The sequence below is a fragment of the Scardinius erythrophthalmus genome (assembly GCF_964197995.2).
Source record: "Scardinius erythrophthalmus genome assembly, chromosome: 20".
In the NCBI taxonomy this organism is placed as follows: Eukaryota; Metazoa; Chordata; class Actinopteri; order Cypriniformes; family Leuciscidae; genus Scardinius; species Scardinius erythrophthalmus.
In genome coordinates this window covers 21,072,208-21,095,831 of record NC_138240.1, presented here as the reverse complement: position 1 = coordinate 21,095,831, position 23,624 = coordinate 21,072,208, and the positions used below count along the sequence as shown (strand labels likewise).

At 37.1% G+C, this 23,624-nt stretch overlaps 1 protein-coding gene across 1 annotated transcript in view; it reads left to right on the top strand.

Moving 5' to 3' along the window:
- slc23a2 (solute carrier family 23 member 2) overlaps window positions 1-21,815 on the top strand; it is a 53,266-nt gene extending 31,451 nt beyond the window's left edge. The window contains exons 6-15 of the mRNA XM_081349978.1: window positions 9,600-9,688; window positions 10,483-10,550; window positions 12,544-12,725; window positions 12,826-12,946; window positions 14,619-14,775; window positions 15,700-15,847; window positions 15,964-16,069; window positions 17,580-17,847; window positions 17,941-18,036; window positions 18,353-21,815. Of these exons, the coding sequence (XP_081206104.1) occupies window positions 9,600-9,688; window positions 10,483-10,550; window positions 12,544-12,725; window positions 12,826-12,946; window positions 14,619-14,775; window positions 15,700-15,847; window positions 15,964-16,069; window positions 17,580-17,847; window positions 17,941-18,036; window positions 18,353-18,606 (1,489 nt within the window). The 3' untranslated portion in view covers window positions 18,607-21,815. The remainder of the gene's footprint in view (window positions 1-9,599; window positions 9,689-10,482; window positions 10,551-12,543; window positions 12,726-12,825; window positions 12,947-14,618; window positions 14,776-15,699; window positions 15,848-15,963; window positions 16,070-17,579; window positions 17,848-17,940; window positions 18,037-18,352) is intronic.
- Window positions 21,816-23,624: the final 1,809 nt, after the last annotated feature.

Sequence of the window (23,624 nt, the reverse complement as noted above, 5' to 3'; positions counted from 1 at the left end):
TTACATCACAGGAAATAGCCAGTATTCAAAAAGGACATAATTGTGCCTGAGCCTCTCAAACTGACAGAGGACCCAAATCAGCACCACTTTTCCAGGGTACTATAAGTAAAGGGGAAATAAAACCATACTAATCCCCACTCTCACAACAGTAAAACACAAACCCTGGAATGAACACAATACATTTAACTAAATTTAGAGCCATGGATAGATTTTAGTTAATGTAAAAAGAATTCCATTAACCAAAAGTCACATTGATCTGGACATGTCAAGTCAAGTCAAGTCAAGTTTATTTATATAGCGCTTTTCACAACACAGGTTGTATCAAAGCAGCTTCACAGTAATAAATTAGAACAATACATCAATGTTTGTTTCTAGTGGAACGTCTACGTTTGGTAATGCTGATCAATAGTATCGTTGATTGATTAATTAAATTAAATATCCCCAAATATCCCCAACTGAGCAAGCCAAAGGCAACAGTGGCAAGGAACCGAAAAACTCCATCAGGTGACCTAATGGAGAAAAAAAAACCTTGGGAGAACCCGGGCTCAGTCGGGGGCCAGTTCTCCTCTGGCGTTTATAAACTAGAGGTCGGATTTAACTGTAGGATTAAAAGTATTATATGAATGCCTGGCTGAAGAGATGCGTCTTTAATCTAGTTTTAAACTGGGAGAGCGAGTCTGAGCAACGAACAGTATCCGGAAGACTATTCCAGAGTTTTGGAGCTAAATGTGAAAATGCTCTCCCTCCTTTGGTGGACCTAGATATCCTAGGTATGACCAAAAGCCTCGAATTTAGTGACCTTAAAGAGCGCGATGGATTATAGGGCGATAGAAGATCTGTTAAATAGACTGGAGCTAAGCCGTTTAGGGCTTTCTAAGTCAGTAGCAATACCTTGTAATTAATACGGGACTTTATAGGTAACCAATGTAGGGATGATAAAATCGGTGTTATATGATCATATTTTCTCGATCTAGTTAGAACTCTAGCGGCGGCATTTTGGACTAACTGTAGCTTGTTTATTGAGGATGCAGGACAACCGGCTAATAACGCATTACAGTAATCTAGTCTCGAGGTCATGAATGCATGAACTAACTTTTCTGCGTCAGAAACTGATAGCATATTACGTAGCTTAGCAATGTTTCTAAGGTGGAAAAAGGCTGTACTTGTAACATATGAAATATGATTTTCAAAAGACAGGTTGCAGTCTAATATAACACCCAGGTCTTTTACTGTAGAGGATGAAGTAACAGGACATCCTACTATGTTAAAGTTGTATTGTGAGAGGTTTTGTGGGTGGTTTTTTGAACCGATAAGTAGTACCTCTGTCTTGTCTGGATTTAATAAAAGAAAATTATGCGTCATCCAATCTTTTATATCTTTAACACACTCTGTCAATTTGGGTAATTTAGCGTTTTCATCTGGCCGTGATGAAATATATATTTGAGTGTCATCAGCATAACAATGGAAACTAATTCCATGTTTCCTTATAATATTTCCAAGTGGTAGCATATATATTGAGAATAATAGAGGGCCTAACACAGATCCCTGCGGCACTCCATAGTTTACTGGAGTTATGATCGATTTTTCTCCATTTAAATAAACAAAATGGTAGCGGTCAGATAAATACGATCTAAACCAGCTTAATGCTTGTCCTTGAACACCAGTATAATTTTGTAGTCGATCTAAGAGTATTGTATGATCTATAGTATCGAACGCAGCACTAAGATCAAGTAAAACTAATATTGAGATACAGCCTTGGTCAGAAGCTAAAAGTAAATCATTTGTGATTTTAACGAGCGCAGTTTCAGTGCTATGATGCGGCCTGAACCCAGACTGAAACTTTTCATAGGTGTCATTTTCTTGTAAGAAAGAGCCCAGTTGAGCGGACACAACTTTTTCTAGTATTTTAGACATAAAAGGCAGATTTGAAATGGGTCTATAATTTACTAGATTATGTGGATCTAATTGTGGTTTCTTAATGAGAGGTTTTATAACTGCCAGTTTAAATGTTTTTGGAACATAACCTAAAGATAAAGACGAGTTAATAATATTGAGGAGAGGCTCTTCCACTACAGGTAACACTTCTTTCAATAGTTTAGTTGGTATGGGATCTAATAAACATGTTGTTGTTTTAGATGAAGTAAAAAGTTTATTTAACTCTTTTTGTTCTATAGTTGTGAAGCACTATAATTGTTCTTGCGGGGTGATAATTGAGGCTGAATTATAAGGCGCGATTGAGGATTGAACGTTTACAATTGTGGTTCTGATGTTTTCTATTTTCTCAGTGAAGAACTTCATGAAATTATTACTACTAAACTGTAATGGAATATTTTGTTCAGGAGACATCTGTTTATTTGTTAGTCTCGCCACGGTGTTAAATAAGAACTTAGGATTGTTATGGTTGTTTTCTATTAGTTTGCGTAGATGCTCAGCCCTGGCCGCTTTTAGGGCCTTTTTATAACGTGACATACTGTCTTTCCATGCGATTCTAAAGACCTCTAAGTTGGTTTGTTTCCATTTACGCTCTAAATTATGGGTTTCTCTCTTTAGAACACGCGTAGTATTGTTGTACCATGGTGCTTTACTTTTCTCTCTGACCTTTTTTAATCTAATGGGCGCAACAATATCCAATGATCCAGAGAGAATGGTGCTCATAGTGCTAGTTAATTCCTCAAGTTCATCTGTTTGTTTGGGTTCACTGAGCAGCTGAGACAGATCCGATAAGCTGTTTGAAAAATTATCTATGGTGGATGGAAGGATTGTTCTGCCTAATCGATAACGCGGCGCAGCATGATATATTACAGGAGTACGTAATATGCAAGTTACCATGTAATGGTCAGTGACATCGTCACTTTGTGGAATGATATCTATATCGGTTGGATCGGTTCCATGTGATATAATTAAATCGAGTGTATGATTAAATCGATGAGTCGGTCCGGTAATGTTTTGCTTGACCCCAAAGGAGTTTAATAAATCTGTAAACGCAGCCCCTAACGCATCATTTTGATTATCTACATGGATATTAAAGTCTCCAACAATTAATGCTTTATCGAAGTTAACTAATAGGTCTGAGAGAAAATCTGCAAACTCTTTTAGGAAATCAGCGTAAGGCCCAGGCGGTCTATATACGGTAGCCAAGGCTAGAGATAATAGGGATGTTTTTCGAACATCTAAGAGCGTAACATTTAGTACAAGTACTTCAAATGAAATAAACTTATAACCCGTTTTCTGAGTAACATTGAGAAAATCTCTATAGATTGTTGCAACACCGCCGCCACGACCATTCAGACGGGGCTCATGCTTATAGGAGTATCCTGCTGGAGTAGACTCATTTAAACCAAAATAATCATTTGGTTTAAGCCAGGTTTCAGTAAGGCAAAATACATCGAAGCTATTATCTGTGACTATTTCATTTACAATAACTGCCTTAGGTGTGAGTGATCTAATGTTTAGAAGACCTAGCTTTAAAAATTGTTTTTGATTACCAATAGCAACATTTTCTGGTTTAATAACAATTAGATTTTTTCTAGATCCTGCAGTAGATTTATGATTTGATCTCACTAAACGAGGAATAGACACAGTTTCTATGCAATGTTCTACACTATTTATATCAGTTAAATTGGTGCAGCAGAGACTATGATTTGGACTTTTGTTTACTAGTCAAAAGGTATTTAACATTTTGGAGATGTTATCTGACAGAAGATCCGATCCGAATCTGCTTGGGTGTAAGCCATCAGCACGGTAAAGCCTAGGACGCTCCCAAAACAGATTCCAATTATTTACAAAGAGAAGTTTCTGCTCATTGCACCATGACATTAACCATTCATTAAGCGCAAATAATCTACTAAACTTTTCATGACCTAGTCGATACGTGGGAAGCGGTCCTGACACAATAATCGTTATATCAGGCGATGTGCTGCGTACCGTATCGATCAGATTCCTGAAGTCTTTCTTCAGAACCTCCGTCTGGCGCAGTCTGATGTCGGCCCCTCCCGCGTGCAGGACAACGGTTCCGACGCGCTCGTTCAGAATCTCGGGAACGTGAGCAGCGATTTCAGAAACACGAGCACCAGGAAAGCAGTGACTATGCACCTTACTTTTATTTAACGTAACGTGTACGTGTCGAACGATGGAATCGCCGATGATCACAGCATCGCGTTCTGTTTCGCGAAGAGGGGAGAAGCGGTTTTGTGTGGATATCTCGAAAACCGGGAGGGTCGGAGAGAGTTTTCTTGGTCTAGACCTGACTCGCGACTTCCGCTGCGGAAAAATCCAGGCTTCGTGATGGCATGTTGGAGCCGGAGTGAACGAGACCATGGCTGATCGCGACCTCGACGTTCGGGACCGATGTTGAGGAACGCACGGAGTAGACGAGGTCGGAGTCAGCGGGTTAGTAACATTAATCTCTGATTTGTGTGCCTCGGCACGTGATGTTTCGAGAGCCAAACGCCGGTCTATCAGCTCGGCTTTTCTTACTAAAAGGTCGTGGATCTGTTTCTCAACAGCTTCCAGCTCAGACTGCACCGCGTGCAGCTCAAATGTGTCCTCACCTGCACCAAAAGGTAGACTACTTGCATCTGATATATTCGCCATTTTAACAGATGGACAGTAAGTTAAGTTAGCAACGACGCTACCAGTGGTGCTATCAATATTAATACTAATTTATGGCTTAAGTCTTGGATATAATCCGTCTTTTCAGTGGTACGGGTGTAGAGTAGACGCACGATAGGCGAAAAAATGTTTGTTTGTAACTTAAATGAGTGCGGAGAAGACGCGTTCAGCCGTGATCCACGGACGTAACCTATAAGAGTATCCAGCGTTGGATCACAAGGCTTGAGACGCGTCTGCTCAACAATCCGCGTTATAACTATGAGGTGAGGAAAAGTAGAAAATGTTCGTTGTAAGTGAGTTTAAAGAGAAATCAAGAATTATAAATCAATCGATGGAGCTCCAAAGACAACAACGCGCTCAGACGCGACGCATGCGCATTCGAAACAGGAAGTGAACCAACCTGTGAATCCAACATGTCCCCTCTAATACATCAAAGTTGGTACATTCTCACTTCCTTTAGAATTCCCATAAAAACAGATCAACTTCCTGTTTGAATCTCTGTCACTAGGCTGGTCCATTCCCACTACAAACCAGGTACTAAACATTTTAATGTCATCTTAATTACAAAATGAACTTTCAACAAAATGAGCCAATTTTATCTGGTTTTAATGTTTTAACCTTAAGCCAAATAGCTAAGCCTGTGCACTGACTCCGTACAATGACAAACAAAGATCTTAAACCAAACCAATATAGTAATATCCTTTTACTTGTTGATCAATGCAAAGATTAATGTATAAGAATTGTGTGGCATAAAGCCTGGCTATCACAGCTCCTGATTGCGAAAGTGATAAGCGAGCGCACATTCAAAAGTGATTTCCATATCTCGATACCAATTTCAATACCTATTGATACCCACTGATGCCCACAATAACGGTGTTGTCACAAGTTTATTTACCAGTGTGATCCCTACTGTAGAGCAATCTGACCACAGTCAAGACATCAGTGGAGAATCTCAGCTTTGACACTGGCCTGTCATTCGAATTGTCATCGTAAAACTGCCTGTTTACAATGTAAGCACATTATTAGTACGTTGCGCAGTATAGGATGTCTTGTTATTGTGGGTTGGGTAGGCAAGTCAGAACAATGGCACAAACGTCATGACCTGACAAAGGTGAACTAAGTTGAAGTCTTTAATGCTGTAGTTAGTTTTTTTTCTGTGTATGTCTGGGCATGTATCATGACATGTTATCTCATGATATAATCCTACTCTTAAATACAGTAGAGCTGGCTCATATGGCTAAAAAAGCTAGATGTTTTTTAGTCTTTTGACAGTTCAGTGTGCATTTCCATAATATATGCAAAGAAAAAAAAACAGTAGTCTCTTTTTATTCCTCTTTTGACTATATTGTTGTTTCGTACAATGCTTTGTACTTTGTCAGTTTTTTCCTCCCTGTTGTTCCTCCACCTTACATTCTGTTATTCTGATCTCTGTCTTTATTTCCCTTTCGTCCCTCCTTCTGAAAGTGAAGTGACCCAGTAACCTAGATTTGGAAATATTTCACTCAGTTCTGTGAAGAGGAAGGGCGTTCCTGTTGCATAAAGTTTTTTTTTTTCCTTGTTTTTTTCATTGGCTGTGATTTAACACAAATCCAGCCTAAGACACAAACTCTTACAAGGTGCGTAGAGCATGCGTGCGTGCACTCTTAAATACATTCTCTTCTCCAATTAAAGTTTACGGTTACATTTTTTGAAGAGCTGCTTTTGTTGGAACAAAATCCAACTCTCAGTTGTGTAGCAGGAGGTCAGTTCAATTTTAGCTGTGGTCATCTGTGGATCTTTCAGGATCTTTAATCACTCGGTAATGAAGGCCTTCAGCTCTTTATAGTGCTACAATTTAGGCAAACTGGTGCTGTTAAGTGTGGCTTGAGAATGAGGAAGGGACACAATGTGAGATTTAAATCTGTGTTCCAGGCTGAAATTGGTTGGACTTCTGTTCTGTTCCTTCTCTTACGTTTCCTTAGCCTATAGGCCTATGGTTTGCTATTAAATTTGTTTCTAAATGTACGTATGTAGTATTTTCATGTTTTGGCCAATACATGCCCAATATATAAAAATTTTATCATTTTAATTTGAAATTCACAGTCATATCCAATATCGCCTGATACTGATCTCCGATATTGACCAATAACTGTTGTAGCATTAATTATAAAGACATTTATAATGTCACATCACACAAAAAAAATGTATTTCACATAAAGTCTGTTCTTTTTAACCTTCTAGTCATGAAAGAATCCTTAAAAAAAATCCTCCACAAAAATATTAAGCCGAACAACTGTTTTCTAAATGAATGATAAGCATAAATGTTTCTTGATCATCAAATCAGCATGTTAGAATGATTTCTGGAGGATCATGTGACACTGAAGAAGACTGGAGTAATGATGCTTTGCATTGAAAAAATATTAAACAAGTGTTTGTTTTTTTGTTTGTTTTTTTTTTGATTTAGCATTTAACATTTGAGTAATATTTCAATAATATTTCACAATAGTGCTGTTTTTACTGTATAAATGCAGCCTTGGTGAGCATAAGAGATTTATAACAAAGCATAACAACCACAAACTTTTTAACGGTTATTGTAAATATTAAACAGAAAACATGATTCAATAAATGTGCTGACAAAATTCAGTTTCTTAGTTATTTTGTATATTCATATAATTTGCAAACCAGTAGACGCTGGGTAGATCAATGTGGAATGTCCAGCACCTCCATTGCCCTTATGTGGCCTCACCTCTGATTTGAATAAGGATTGTTAAAACAAACGAGTACATGCTGGTCCCTTATAAAATAAGCAGTGATTTGGATATGTTTAAGCCCGTACCAAAATATAAAGCATAAATCACAGCAATTCAGGAAACTGTTATTTCCTCCGTAAGTTACCACTATTGATGTTTTGCTGCTGTAATTCACTTTAATGCAATTTATGGCGCAATACAGTTTTATGTGACATAAAACCCCAACAGGGAAGCATGAATTGGCAGTGTACGGGTATAAGGAATCTGGAACAGACACCGTCTATATTACAGGATGGGGAGGGTGAGTATCTGTAGAGGTCTGATCCTTTAGGCTGTTCATGTCATAAAGACATTTAGACGTGGCCTGTTCTGTCTTGCACTCAATGTTCTTTTGTGGCCACTTTGCCCGATGTGTAAGAGGGCCGTCTGATGTCTTTCTTGCGCATTTGATCCCTCTGTTCTGACGTCACTTGCTCGTGGAACATGCTGTCTCCAGGGAAACCTGAGCAAGTGACCAAAAAAAGGGAAATGAGAGGAAGATAAGAGTTGAAAGGACTGGGCAAGTGTTGCCGTCAGACCTGTGTGCCAAGTCACTGTATGGGAGCGGTCTTTATGTTCTGCCTTTATATTAACTTATATATTTCCATACAGCGTGTTTTTTGTGCCTGGGGCATGGGTTATTATCATTAAATAAAACTAAAACCATAAAAAAAAAACATTCAGACAAAAATAATTATTAAATCAAATAAAACACTCAAATAAAATAATACAAAAAAGAACCTTAAACTTATTTTATTTGAGCTAGTTGCTGAGGTAAAATTTCACAATTTAGTTAGGTACTAAAACAAATAAATAAGTAAATCAAAACTATATACACGTTTAAAAAAAAACACAACAAAATGATAAAACTTTAACTAAAATCAATATAAAACAGAAAATATGAAATCTAATTTAAAATCTTAACAAAAACTATTAATGATACTAAAATAACACTGCACTACTGATACCTGATGCATGTTACATCTGATTAAACGCTTTAATCATAAAGAATAGATTTTTGACCTTAAACATTCTCTGTTTATTTGGACACACATAATGCAAACCTTTTTAAATATAATCTGTATTATTGTATTAAATATTAGCTTTTTGTAAAACATGTTTTTTCTTTAAGTTGCCATGTTTATTATCATGATTGCACAACATTTTACTTTAGTGTTCGTATGTAAAGATAAGGGGGAAAAGAATGAGAGCGAGAGTTTGGCCTTGTTTTGTAGACTTCGAAGCCACATCAGTGACAGTGTGAGAAGTGTGTGTGGAGACATCTAGTGGTTTGAGCAAAGCCACTAAATGTCTCATTCATGAGCATTACAATGAATATGTATCAATTCACAAACTAATTTCTCTGCTGGCTTTAGTTATTACGCTAGTTTTCTCAATGTTTCTACATTTTCTAAAAAGTAATTTTGCTGTATTCTGCATATTTGTATTCAGGGGATTTGCCAGTGTCATGTTAGTGGCATAAATCTTTGAAAATATTTGTTTGAGTTGCTAAATAGAAAGTTAACTAGATATCCACAAGCAGATCTGTATATAAACTATATGGACAAATGGTTTGGGACACACCTCTTAATGATTAATTCATGTTTTTTTTTTGTTTTGTTTTTTTGTCAGACCCGTTGCCAGAGGATAGCCATGCACACTGCACTGTAATTTTTTTTTTTTTAAATCAATAAGTTATGACAACATATGTTTTTACATTGCTTCAACTCATCAAAATAAGTTAAGCAATTTTCTACTTTTTTTATAAGTTATACAAGATTCAACTATTTTTTCAGCCAGTTTAATGTATTTTAAGTTGAAATTACTTTTTTATAGTGTGCTTTTACAAATATTTGTGGGGGGAAATGGGTCGTTCTGAAGAGCTCAGTGAATCCAAGCGTGGTACTGTGATAGGGTGCTACCTTTGCAGTAAGTCAGTTTGTGAAATTTCATCCCATATTACATGGTCAATTGTAAATAGTATTGTTGATAAGTGTTTAGGAACAGTAGCTGAAGAGTTCCAAACTGTTTTGTTCTGATGGATTGGTGGATTATCATTGATTCAGGGGAGTGACCTCATGATGGGGTTAAAAGCTTTTCTTGTTAGCCACACCTAATAGATGCTTCTAAGGCACAAGAGTGTTGTTGTTATTGTTGTTGTTGTTGTTTTTAAGTGTTCTTGTGATTTGATTTGTGTTTTTGTGTGTGTTTTGCCTCCAGGCTTCCATTGTTCCAAGCTAGTGCTTTTGCATTTCTCGCCCCATCAAGAGCCATCCTTTCACTGGAAAAGTGGAAATGTAACACAACAGGTACATGTCACACACACATGGGTTCCCACTTGCATTAAAAAGTCTTGCCCCATGTCTTAAATATTGCCCCTTTATGAAAAAGTCGATTTCAGGATATTAAAGGATCCCTGATGAAGGTCGTGAGACCGAAACGTTGCTAATAACATTTTGATACTCATTTGCAAGTACCTGATAGTGTGCGGGAGTTCCTTGTATTCTTGTAGATTTTTTGACCTACTAATTTGGTCTTTTTTCCCACCCACCTATCACCTGCAGGTGTGCGACGGTGTTTGCTAATAGAATGTTAAAGGATAATTATCTTCAGTCAGCAGTCAGCTGTCCAGGACAGGTCTAAACCAGCTCAAAAACACACTCCGTAATAAATATAGGTAACACTTTATTTTAAGGTGTCATTGTTGGAGTGTAATTATATATTTAAGTACTGAGTAATATTAATTAACTACATGTACTTACTATAGGGTTAGGGTAGGATTATGATTTGGTTGAGGGTTAGTTGCATGTAATTATGCATAATTTACTGTTATTGCTATGGTAAGTACATGTAACATATGTAACAAGGACACTGTAAAATAAAAAGTGTTACCAAAATATATTATTATTATTATTATTATTATTATTATTATTATTATTATTGACAAAATCCCCCAAAATATCAAGAGATCATTTTTGTCAACCTCAAGCGTAAAGTATTCTTTTTGACTTTTCTTTTTTTTTTCAGGACTTAAAAAGAATAAATCCTGCACACACTCGTGTACCTTCTCAGTCAGTAATCGGATTGTCATGTTTCTCTACAGGTTTTTCTGTATTAAATGCCACAGAGCTGCCACACACAGAAGACATCTGGTACCCCAGGATACGAGAGGTGTGTTAAAACAGAGAACGAAAGAGATCAGAACAGAAGTATTTAATGAGGAACGTAAAACCGATAGAGGAACTGGTGTGAAACTAATGAAATAAAGTGGAAAGTTAAGGTCTATAGTGGGTTTTAACAGGATTGCTCCATGGGATTGTGGAACTCTAGGTGCTATCCTGAATGAATGAATGAATGAGGCATTTATATAGCACATTTCCTATGTATGGCTGTACACCCAAAGCGCTTTACAATCATATCAGGGGATCTCTCCTCAACCACCACCAGTGTGCAGTATCCACTTGCATGATGTGACGGCAGCCACAGAACAAAGGCACCAGAACGCTCAACACACACCAGCTATAGGTAGAGAGAGAAGAGAGAGTTATAGAGCCAATTCAGTTGATGGGGATTATTAGGAGGCCATGATTGATAAGGGCCAATGGAGGGAATGTGGCCAGTACACCGGGGTTAAACCCCTACTCTTTACGATAAGTGTCATGGGATTTTTAATGAGCACAGAGAGTCAGGACCTCGATTTAACGTCTCATCCGAAGGCCTGTGCTTGTTACAGTATAGTGTCCCATCGCTATACTGAGGTGTTAGGACCCAGCAGCAACCTAGTTTTCCCAGGAGGTCTCCCATCCGGGTACTGACCAGGCTCAGCCATGCTTAGCTTCAGTGGGCAACCAGTCTTGGGCTACAGTAGCATGGCCGAACCCAGAGTTTCCCAGCAGAACATTACCCAGAGCATCACACTCCCTCCTGTAAAATAAATCAGGACTCACCGGACAAGGCAAACTTCTTCCACTGCTCTAAGATCCAGTTTCGACGCTCTGGTGCCCATTGAAGGCACTTTTGACGGCGGACAGGGCTCATCATAGTGTGATGCACTGTGTGTTGTAACACATTCCTCCCATGACCATCATTATCGTTGGCTCAGACCAGACGGGATAGCCTTCGTTGCCCTTGCATCGATAACAAGCCTTGTGCGCCCAACACCCTGTCGCTGGTTTTTGCCCCTTCTCGGACCACTGTTAGTATATTCTCATCGCTGCTGACTGGGAGCAACCCACAAGCCTTGCCATTTCAGAGATACTCTGACCCAGTCGCCTTGCCATAACAATCTGGCCCTGGTCAAAGTCACTTTATTCCTGCAACTACTTTTTATTTATTTTTTAAATGCTATTGAATGAAGTCTCTTATGCTCACCAACTGCATTGATTTGATCTATACAATGAAAGCAGTAATATTGTGAAAGAAAACTATTTAAAATAACACTACTATTTTCCCATGACCCTACAGAGGATAGGATGGATGGATGGATGGATGGATGGATGGATGGATGGATGGATGGATGGATGGATGGATGGATGGATGGATGGATGGATGGATGGATGGATGGATATTATCAATGTTGAAAACAGTTGTGCTGCTTAATATCTTTGTGAGAATATTTTTATTAATATTCAGAGGAACAGCATTTATTTGAAATAGAAATTTCTGTAAATTAAGATATACTGTAACTAGTATAAACAATTATATAATAATGTGCATATAACTTAAATATAGCAATAAAATGTAATTAACGCTCAAATAAAATAAAAGGAATAACTGTAGACCCAGACCTTCTTTTGAAGTAATGCAGTAACAAGTGTTCAAATACTCGTAGAGGCCACTATAAATATTGCTTCTGAGGTATGAATGCTACATACATTTTTGCTTGTTTTTTTGTTTCTTTGTCTGTCTTTTAAGAGACTTGTGTAAACAGATTTAATATTGATTTTGGTCTAAACCGTGGCTGACATGAAGATTAAGCAACTTGAGCTGAATTCGATTAAATGGAGCATTACGTTGTCTGGAGGACTGTGTCAATGTCACTTTTCCACCTTAATGGCTTTTAACCTTTACCACTTTTATTGTAAATTCCTCTCTTTTTCTTCTTTGTTTGGTTCTTTTAGATTGTTTGTATGATTAGATTTACTTTCTCTCTCCCTCTCTGTAGATCCAGGGTGCTATAATAGTCTCGTCTCTAATCGAGGTGGTCATAGGGGCCTTAGGTTTGCCGGGTGTCCTGTTGAAGTACATCGGGCCGCTCACCATCACGCCTACTGTCACTCTCATCGGCCTCTCTGGCTTCCAGGCTGCTGGAGAGAGGGCAGGCAAACACTGGGGCATTGCCATGCTGTGAGTACGGCCTGCACACAAACACGTTTGGCTGTGTATGTAACCAATCTTTGGGCCTGTGGACTCGGCGTGTAAACCCTCTCTCCGCTCTTTTAAACAGAACCATATTCCTGGTGCTGCTGTTCTCTCAGTACGCTCGTAACATCCAGTTGCCGCTCCCCATCTACAAATCTAAAAAAGGCTGGACGTCTTACCGTTTGCAGCTGTTCAAGATGTTCCCAGTGAGTTTCTCCACATTAATCCAAGATAAGAAAGCTCTTAAAGATGTAGAGAATATATACACGGTACCTGTCAATGGAAACATGCTTTTTTGTTTTGTTTAGAAACATATAAATTTTTTTTCCTTTTTAATATATTTTAAAATGTAATTTATGCCTGTGATGCAAAGCTTAATTTTCAGCATCATTACTCCAGTTTTCAGTGTCACGTGATCCTTCAGAAATCATTCTAGAAACATTTCTTCTTATTAGCAATTTTGAAAACAGTTTTGCTGCTTAATATTTTTTTGAAAATGGTGATACTTTTTTCAGGATTCTGTGAATTGAAAATTCAACGAATCGCATTTATTTGCATTCATTAAATCAATTTATTACATTTTATTAAAGCATTTATTAAACGGAACTCTTTTGTAACTTTATAAATGTCTTCACTGTCACTTTTGATCAATTTAATGCATCCTTAATGAATAAAAGTATTAATTTCTCTCTTTTTTTCTCTCAAAAATGCTAAGCAGCAAACTGTTTTCAACATTGACAATAATATAAGAAATGTTTATTGAGCAGCAGATCTGTATTATAATGATTTCGGAAGGATCATGTGACACCAAAGACCGGAGTAATGATGCTGAAAATTCAGCTTTGCATCACAGGAATAAATTATATGTATTTCTTTCAAAAACGTAAACAAAAGTAATGTTTTTAAACTTCTAACAGGTTCTCTGTGTATGTGTATATGTATATATGTGTGTATATGTATGTATCTATATACATGCATATATATACATACACATTTATACCCTATATATATGCATGTGTGCATATATATATATATATATATATATATATATATATATATATATATATATATATATATATATATATATATATATATATATATATATATATATATATATATATATATATATATATATATATATATGCACACATGCACACACACGTACACGTACATACGTATGTATATATAAATATAAATTTAAAGGAATTTTTTTTCAGTGCCATAATTTGTATTAGAAAATATGAGAATAATTACAAACAATAATAAAACACCAGAACCTCATAGCAGCTGAAATTAGGATATGATATTTCCTGTTTTTTTTTGTTTTTTTTTTATGTTCAAGCGATCATCTCTGATTAATTTTACTGTGCAAATGTTGCTTTTTTTTATCTATTGGCAGGTAAATTTGTGAGACATATTTTGTTCCAGATGTCAAGAATCAGTTTATTGCTTCTTTTATTTCCAAAGTGATCCACATTACCATGAATGGAATTATCATGATCATTAGCAGTCTGGTGTCTCCAGTTCCCAGTAGCATGAGTTGGCACTTTCAGACCCTTGGCAGCGCTCGTAATCCGCCGTCAGCTCTGATGACAGCCGTAATTGCCATGCTGTTTCAGAGATGAAGTCTTTTTGGCTTGGGTTTTTAAATGGAAGCACAGCAGACAATGACATGGCAATGAAACGGAGCGTGGGAGGCAGATAGAGGCAAGCCAAAATAGACACAGATTGATCCTTGATAATGATGATTCGTTCAGTGTTGTCTGCTGTTGTGAAGGCTAGTGAACGAGGTTGGATAACATGTCTGGCTTTTTGTTCAAAAGTCTGGGTTACTTTTTTTAAGTTGTTGGGTTTTTCTCTCTTTCTTTCTCTCTGTAGATCATCATGGCTATCCTTGTGTCATGGTTTCTGTGTTTCATCTTCACGGTGACTGACGTGTTTCCTCCTGAGAAGGGCAAATATGGATTCTACGCCCGAACAGATGCTCGACAGGGCATCCTGGCAGCCGCTCCCTGGTTTAAGATACCCTACCCCTGTAAGTGTGTGTGTGTGTGTATGATTAATATATAATATACAGTGAGTGTGTGTGTGTATATACATACATACATATATGTTTATATATAATATATAATGAAGGGCAAGTATCCGCCCCCCCAGGCCTGTCCACAACATCGAATCTGGTCCCCTTTAAAAAAAAAAGTTTGGACACCCCTGGGTATATTATTCTCATATATAAAATCAGTGGAAGTCTATGCAATGTCCTAACTAATATAGTGAAACTATGTGTGTGCATGAATGTGTTGATCTAATTTGACATTAATACAAGACATTAATTAAATGTGTACTAGAAACAGTCAAGAATGTACTCTTAATTGTCCTCTTATTTCAGTAATATTATCTTTAAGTACATTGTTTTAAAAGTATACTTAACTGCATTTAATGTGCACTTGTAGTGTACTTAAAATAGTATAAGTGCACTTCTTTTTTACAAGGGAAATTATAAGGCAACCTCACATGGTAAAGACAATCCTATAATACACTGCAAGCTAAGAAAAATAAAAAATCTAATGGCAGGCAGGAAAATGATTTCCTTCAATACTGAAAATTGTCAATAAAAATGACTAGTGTAAATAAAGATGGTGTTTTATACAATATTTTGTTTTCTAATTACTTTTGTGCTCATTAAAGTATCATAACTTAGCAACATGCTAACACCAAATTCTATTGAAATCATTTGTTGTTGAGCCAGTGTGGCATGTAGAGTTATTCGCTACATAGGTTGCTCCATGACATTTAAGATGCTGCCTATGTAGGGAGCTCACTAGGTTTTGGAGAAGAGCTTCTGTGTGTTACAGCAGTCCAATGTATGAGCATATTTGTGAATATAATATATTAAATAATCCCTCTATAGGTATTTCTGTATACTAACATGCTTTGTGTGACTGATTGTGTGTTCTAGTCCAGTGGGGGTTGCCTACAGTGTCAGCAGCAGGGGTGATTGGGATGCTGAGTGCTGTGGTTGCCAGTATCATAGAGTCCATTGGAGACTATTACGCCTGTGCCCGTCTCTCCTGTGCCCCTCCTCCACCTATACATGCCATTAACAGGTACAACACAAAGACACAGTAGCACGTGATATAAAAACTGATGAGACATCTAGCATGTTTTACTGTCCTAATCTAATTTGTTCCACATTCCCATAATGGAATCTCTTTTTCCACAGAGGGATCTTTATGGAGGGCATTTCCTGTGTCCTTGATGGCGTTTTTGGGACAGGAAATGGCTCCACGTCTTCTAGCCCAAACATCGGAGTGCTGGGCATCACAAAAGTAGGACCTTTTCCTATTCACCCTCTCTTCTTTTGTGACGTGAAGGCCAAGAATTGTAACCCGTACTCAGAATCTGTCCTCTGCATTAAACCCATTCAAGTTAGTGCAGACACATTAGGAGCAGTGAGTAGTGAAGACACACACTGCAAACCGTGGACACACACACCCAGAGCAGTGGGCAGCCATTTGCTGTGTCGCCCAGGGAGCGATTTGGGGTTAGGTGCCTTGCTCAGTGGCAGTGCTGTTCATTCACTCCCCCACCTGCATTTTTCCTTCCTGTATTGAGAATCAAACCAGAAACATTGGGGTTACAAGTCCGACTCTCTAACAAGTAGGCCACGACTGCCCCCCCCCATTTTGTGCATTTACTTACAACGAAGGAAAACAAAATGGCACTATCTTGACTTGTAAACCAGTTTCACCATCGACAGTGCTTGGCGTGGTAAAAGCACATTCAGTGAACAGCCCATGTGCCACACAGCACATAGCAGCGTGTTACTGCACTGCATCATTGGCACCCTAAAGACCGTAAATGCTGAAGAGAGCAGCTCTTGAGTTGCCAGTGAACTTCATTAAAGAAATAAGCTCTGACCGGCTATGTACCCCCACAGGGCTATTCCCATGGGAACTATTTATCACACATTCTACTACTTCTAATGAGCCCTCTACCTTGATTTTACAGTTGCACAATTATCATTTGTGATGACGCATTAACTGCAGCAGTTTAAGAATGAACTAAATATCAGCTTGTTCATGGACACACTACCATTAATAAGTTTGGGGTAAAGGTTTTTTTTCTTCTTCTAAAGAAATGAATACTTTTATTCTTTGAGGATGCAATAAATTGACAAAAAAGACAATAAAAACATGTATAATGTTACAAAATATTTAGTAATAAATTTTTATTCATCAAAGAATCCTGAAAAAAATTCATCAGGTTTTCCTCAAAAATATAATAGCAGCACAACTGTATCAACATCAACAATAATAATAAATGTTTCTTGAGCAGCAAATCAGAATATTTTAATGATTTTAATGAAGTCACAAAGTAATGAAGTTATGATGCTGAATATTCAGCTTTGCCATCACAGAAATAAATTACACTTTAAAATGTATTAAAGTAGAGAAAACATTTTAAATTGTAGTAATATTTCACATAATATTACTGTTTTACTGTATTTTTTCAAATAATTACTTCCTTGGTGAGCATCAGAGACTCACCTGAACATTAAAAATCATATACATCCCAAACTTTTGTATATTTCAGTTGACAGGTTATCATTTAACAGGTTTTCAGTTGTTACTCTATATAAATAACAGTGTTTTTGTTGTCATTTGTGTGATTGTCAAATAATTTAATAGATCAGTGACATCAAACTGCACAGAACATGATCTTTGAGACCTGATTTTGAGAACCTTTAACCATAATTGACAACCATTGCTTTGACATCCTAATGCATAAAATGTAAATGAGTGCGTTTCTTCTCTCTGTGTGTGTTTTATTGTGTAGGTGGGCAGCAGGCGGGTTATTCAGTATGGTGCAGCACTGATGCTACTGCTAGGTATGGTGGGTAAATTCAGTGCTCTATTCGCATCATTGCCGGACCCAGTTCTGGGAGCGCTGTTCTGCACGCTGTTCGGCATGATCACCGCCGTTGGCCTTTCCAACCTGCAGTTTGTGGATCTCAACTCGTCCCGCAACCTGTTTGTCCTTGGCTTTTCCATCTTCTTTGGCCTGGTGCTGCCCAGCTACCTCAAAGAAAACCCCCTTGTCACTGGTAGATGCCCAAACACGAATACATGCATACTTTTATGGGAAATGATTACATGAGGAACAATGTAAGCATTCTTATTTTTTTCTTCTGTCATAGGTATAGTGCAGATAGATCAGGTGCTGAACGTTCTGCTTACAACTGCCATGTTTGTTGGAGGTTCTGTGGCGTTTGTGCTGGATAATACTATTCCTGGTAGGTGCCAATCTCATAATACACTCGTAAAAAACTGTTGTCTGAAGCTCTATTTGTACGTATTTTTATGTTGGTCATTTTAGACCACGAAGAAGCCAAGTGTGACTTCTTTTTTTTTTTTTTTTTTTGTACCCTTTAACATATCCAAATCATGTCCACGATTTTTTGTGTTTTCACATAGCTAATGAAACAAGTCACCAAGTGTCATCCCATTCCAATGAAGCAAAAAAATAAATAAATTGTAAAAATTTTCGAAACGTTTTTTTTTTCTCTTGTTGGTCATGCTTTAGTTCATTGTGTTTCTATATTATTCCAGGCACCCCGGAGGAAAGGGGCATCCGTAAGATGAATCGTAGAAGCAGCACATCTAAACGGGAAAGAATGGAGTCCTACGACCTTCCTTTTGGTATGGACTTCCTGCGGCGCCATCGCATTTTCAAATACATCCCAATCAGCCCCACTTTCACTGGCTACCAATGGAGCGTCTTTACCCGCAGCTGCCACGAGCGCCACGACAGGAGAGAGGACGAAATGCCAACAAAGCCTGAACTGGGAGAAAGTGGGGTATAGTGTTTAGCACCGGTAGGTTTTTAGATGGTCGCCACAAAGCTTCATTCCTCCCAGTCAGTGAAATCTACAGTCCGGTCCCTTAATGAACAGCCAGCTATAAACTCTTCTCATCCCACAATCCTTTAAAAACTCTACCCGTTTTGATTCACTCATCAAGTTTGTCATCAACACTAAAGTTGGTTTCTATATGTTAATACGGCTGCTGAAAACTCTGACAGCGCAGCATCTTGGGAGCTCATCTGAAGGTGTCTCCATGACAACAGCGAGTGGATGCAATGCAGGGTGTCCTTGTTCATCTCTTTCTGTGTGGGAGGATATGACAACAGAGACTTGATAGATGGAAAATCTACCAAATTTCCAATATCAGTGTTCCTTTTTTGGCTGACCTGCACCGCTCCGTCTGCACAAAGCATCGATGTGTAGATAATTGGATGTGTTTGAAATTAAATGGCGTACTAATGAGTGCCTGCGTGCACGCAGTGGCCGCTGTCACACACCTTCACATTCACAACACACACAAACATGCCCATACTCGCTTTATGCATGGCACAGTTCTGGATCCCGTTAAAGCGAGTGGAGCTAGTAGTGATGCAAGGTTATTGTGCTTTATGTTTGAATTGCACTGCTTGAATTAACGCACAAAATGTAGTTTGCTTGTTCCTAATTTAACTTCCAGTGTCCGAGTCTTGCTTCCAAATGTGCAAGTCCCAATGCCTTAAATGTAAGGAAAAAGATTCATTCATACAAATTTCTGTTTTAGCCATGTCATTAGTTAGCTGCTATTTTGAAAAATAGATCATGTTGAAGGGGGCGTTTCTTATCACCAGTAATAAATACTGTTCTTTGCCACCTCGAAATTGTAACGATTGCAAGTTTCAGAGGTGTACACTAGGCAGATAGCTATGCAGTAGGTAAAATGACACGGAAGACGAATGTATAGTCAGTGCGTGGTTTTTAAAAGAAGGAAGGAAAAAACTTGATGGTTGCACTCAGGCAGTCCCATTGAAATATGGCATTTTTATTTTTGTCGGAAACTATTGAGCCCTATTTGGGCGCCACATTTTTGGTCTGTCATTTATTTGATTATTGATGGCACTTCCTCACTACTTTTCAAGTGAACGTGGTTTCAAATGTAGATCCCACAAGCACTGCAGATGTGGTTTGTTTTTGGGCGATGATGGGATAGACTGTATAGATCCTATTAAAGGGATAGTTCTTTTTAAGGCCAATTCACACTGCACCGACAGACGGCGACCAGTGGCAAGACACTTCGGCGGGTTTTGACGGATCCGTGCGTTACCCCATTGAACGTCTTCAATCACCTTTTCCGAGTCGCGAAATGTTTGAGAAGCGACGTACCGTAATCTGCTGATTGTCCGCGTTGATCAGCGTTTGTCGAATTGGCCTTTATACTCCATTATCACAATATTCATTCATATTTAGTTGTCCTAGTATAAAGTTTTTCAATTTTTTTTGTTTACAGATGATCTTTACAGTAACACATACAATACAAAAAGTCTTTAAATCTACAATATCAGTTATTGTTACACAATTAAAACCAATTGTTGAGCATCTGTGACTTCACTGTCATTGGAGACTCTCATTTTCAGATGGACTGTTGACATCAGCGGTCATGAAAGAGCCTTACTTGATTTAAAAGTGTGCAGTTGTGCTTTCACCTCTGTGATAACCTCACTTAGAGCTCAATCTGATGGTCGCATCTGTATCAGAGGCTTGCCATCTCATACTGTACCCACTTTAGATGCAGAGTTTCTTTTGTTGGTGTGTAAATTATTTATTTATTTATATGTCCTACGTCTACTATCTTTGTGCAAATCGTTTGCTGACTGTAAGATTGGGAGATGTGACTCTCCACTCTAAATGTTTGATTTGATCTGCTGAAGGTCTGTGTGTGTGTGTGTTGCAACTGGTCAGCTTGATGCAGAAAGAAATTGACGTTTTGTATTTCCACAGTCACGATATTTACAACATAACTGGTGCTTCCTCAGTCGGTCATTCCAACAAACATGTTTCTGAGTTATCACAGAAAAGAACCAATCACAGAGTGTTTTAACTTGTTTGAGGATACTGTTTAGCGAACACTTGGAACAGAGTGCTACAATAATCGAGTTGAATATTTACGATCCAAATCCCTCAATGTCCCTCATAAGGAATCCATAACTATAGCACTTTTAGTTCCTGAAAGATTTTCTTATAAAACAGTCAGCACTCTGAAGTTTTGTTTAATGACTGTCTGAGAATCCAAAGTGAACGCAACTGAGAAAGTGTGCCGTTTGCCTCTAAAGCCCCTTCCATTCACACCCATAGTGCTTGCAGTGGTGTCAGTCCTCATCTCCTAACATTTTTATCCTTCAATAGTTTATTGTAATGTTATTGAAAACAGAATATGACCACTTGTGAAGACCTTTTTCATCATGTGCTGTTGATTTATCTGTCAATCATAAAGGTTTCGATGGCAGTGACATATACATACTTGTTTGTCCAGTAATGAGGATGATTAGTTAAATATACAGTATCTCGTTGGCCAATACTCACATTATTATTAGTACTGAAACAATATTGATGCTATGGTTTTGATATGAGAATATTTTGGTAACACAAGAAGTCGTGATGAATCCCAGTATCCGCTGAGATTGAAAGGTTGTAATGGGTCTTAATAACATTGTGGCATGTGATTCAAAGAGAAACAACCCCTTCAGTTATTTTGAAGGGGATATATCTGAAGAATATACTTGGTCTATCTCAATAGTAATATCTTTGTAATGTTTTATTCTTGTTTTTTTATACATCAGTTTGTTTTTTACAGACATAAAAAGATGTTTGGAAAAAAATGCATATAATCTTAAACCATCATGCTGCAAAGCGCACCACTTTGAGTAAAAAAATCTTAATTTCTTTTTTGTTGTTGTTGTTGTCTTTTTTTGAAATCTTTAGTTTGATTTGAATATTTTTGTTAACTAGACTGTTTTCATATTGTATTTTTCTAACATTACTTCCTGTTCATGTTAATAGATTTAGAAAGAGGTGCAATGCTTTGAGACTATTATAAATGAAAAAATATCTATATAAAGTGCAGATTGTGCTATATTCTTGGACCAGCCGTTGGAGCTCCTGTTAGTAGAAACAACAGAAATTGTTTTGTTCCATCTTCCTAAAGATATTTAATAAGATGTTTCTGAGCAAATCATAATGTCTTTTGTCTTTTTTTATGTGTATTTGTTTGTGTGTATCATGGAATTATTATATTGTTGTTAAAGGTGCAGTAAGCTATTTCTGAGAAATGCTGTTGAAAGTGGATCGGACGGAGCACCAAAACTCGCTTGTAGCCAATCAGCAGTAAGGGGCGTATCCAAGCATTAGGGGGGATGTGTCTGTGTTGCATAGCGGGTTTGTGAATTTGGGGGCGAAACTGTCAAGATGGTTAGGGGTGTGTTTGTTTTGGTGATTTCAAATATCAACAGTGTTTCTCAGAAATTGCTTACTGCACCTTTAATAATAATAATAGATTTTAAAATAATTATTTTAATGATTATTACTAGTTGAGTGTATCGGGGTGGAAAAACAAAAAAATGCCATTTCAAATGAAAGATTGAGTTACTATCTTTTTAGGTGACAAAAAAAATGCAGTTCTCTCTTCTGTCTGATCTTGAAAACTCATTAAGTATATCAGGTTACACATATATCTGTGCTTCACTTCTGCTTCTCCCATCATCAGCCCAGTGTGTGTGTTGACCGTAACAGTCTTGAGTTAACTTGATTAGTCACACACAACTTAACCCTTGTGCGCTGTTCTGGGTCTTTTTGACATCAAATGACATCTGCTAAAATAAAAAAATAAAATTCTCTTTGTCCAAATGGCATGGAACTTTGTACAGTTGTTAACACTTTCTAGATCTACACATATAAAAAAAAAAAAAAAAATGGAATGATATCTCTATGTAATTTTGTAAAAAAAAAAAAATTTGAACAAATGTAATTTTACTCAGTTTATTGTTTTTCTCCACATTTGTGCAGTTTTTTTTTATATTTATTATATACATTTAAAAATCTTTTTTATACAAAACAGCTTTTTATGTAAAATTTACTTAAAGACCCACATTTCTAACTTGCATTCATGGATATAACACTGATAATTTGACATGGTTTAGTGTAATATTTTTGCCCATCTTTTGGAAAATGCCATTTAAAAGTAAAAAATTATCACTTTAACCAGTAGATGGCTGCAGAGCTCCACTACTTGCTATTTGACTAACTGAAAGACATCTTTTCACAAGTTTTTTTTTTTTTCCCATTTGGATCCATATCTACATATTATGAGATCACAATTATACCAATAAAAATTACTTCTTTTTTGTACTAAAAAAAAAACAAACAAAAAAAAAACATTATGATTAGAATCAAATTAATTGTTTCCATTTGTCTGACCCGGCTTAGAAAATGGACAAAATTCATCCTCAAAATCAGAAACAACGCAGAACACACATAGACAGTGGCACACTTTAAATTTATAGAATTTCATGAAAAACAGATGTTTGAAAAGAATGATAAACTCTAAAGATTCCAACTTTTCTCTTTGTAATATATTGTACAGGATTGATTCTAATCATAATGTAATGTTTGACAAAAAGTTATTTTTATTGTTATAATCGTGTTCTCATAATATGTAGATATTGATCCAAATGGAAAAACTTGGGAAAAGATGTCTTTTCAGTCAAATAGCAAGAAGTGGAGCTCAGCAGCCATCTACTGGTTGAAGTGATCATTTCTTACTTTTAAAACTGCATTTTCTAAAAGATGGAATTTTTCTAATACATAAAAAAAAATTAAACCAAAAACTGCACAACTATGGAGTAAAAACATTAATAAATTGAGTAAAATTACATTTGTTTAAAAAAACTTATTTTGTTTCAAAAGTAGGCTACGTTATGAATATAGGAATCACCATTTATCATATGATATACTATATTACAAGCCTACAAGAAGTGTCTAATGGTGAA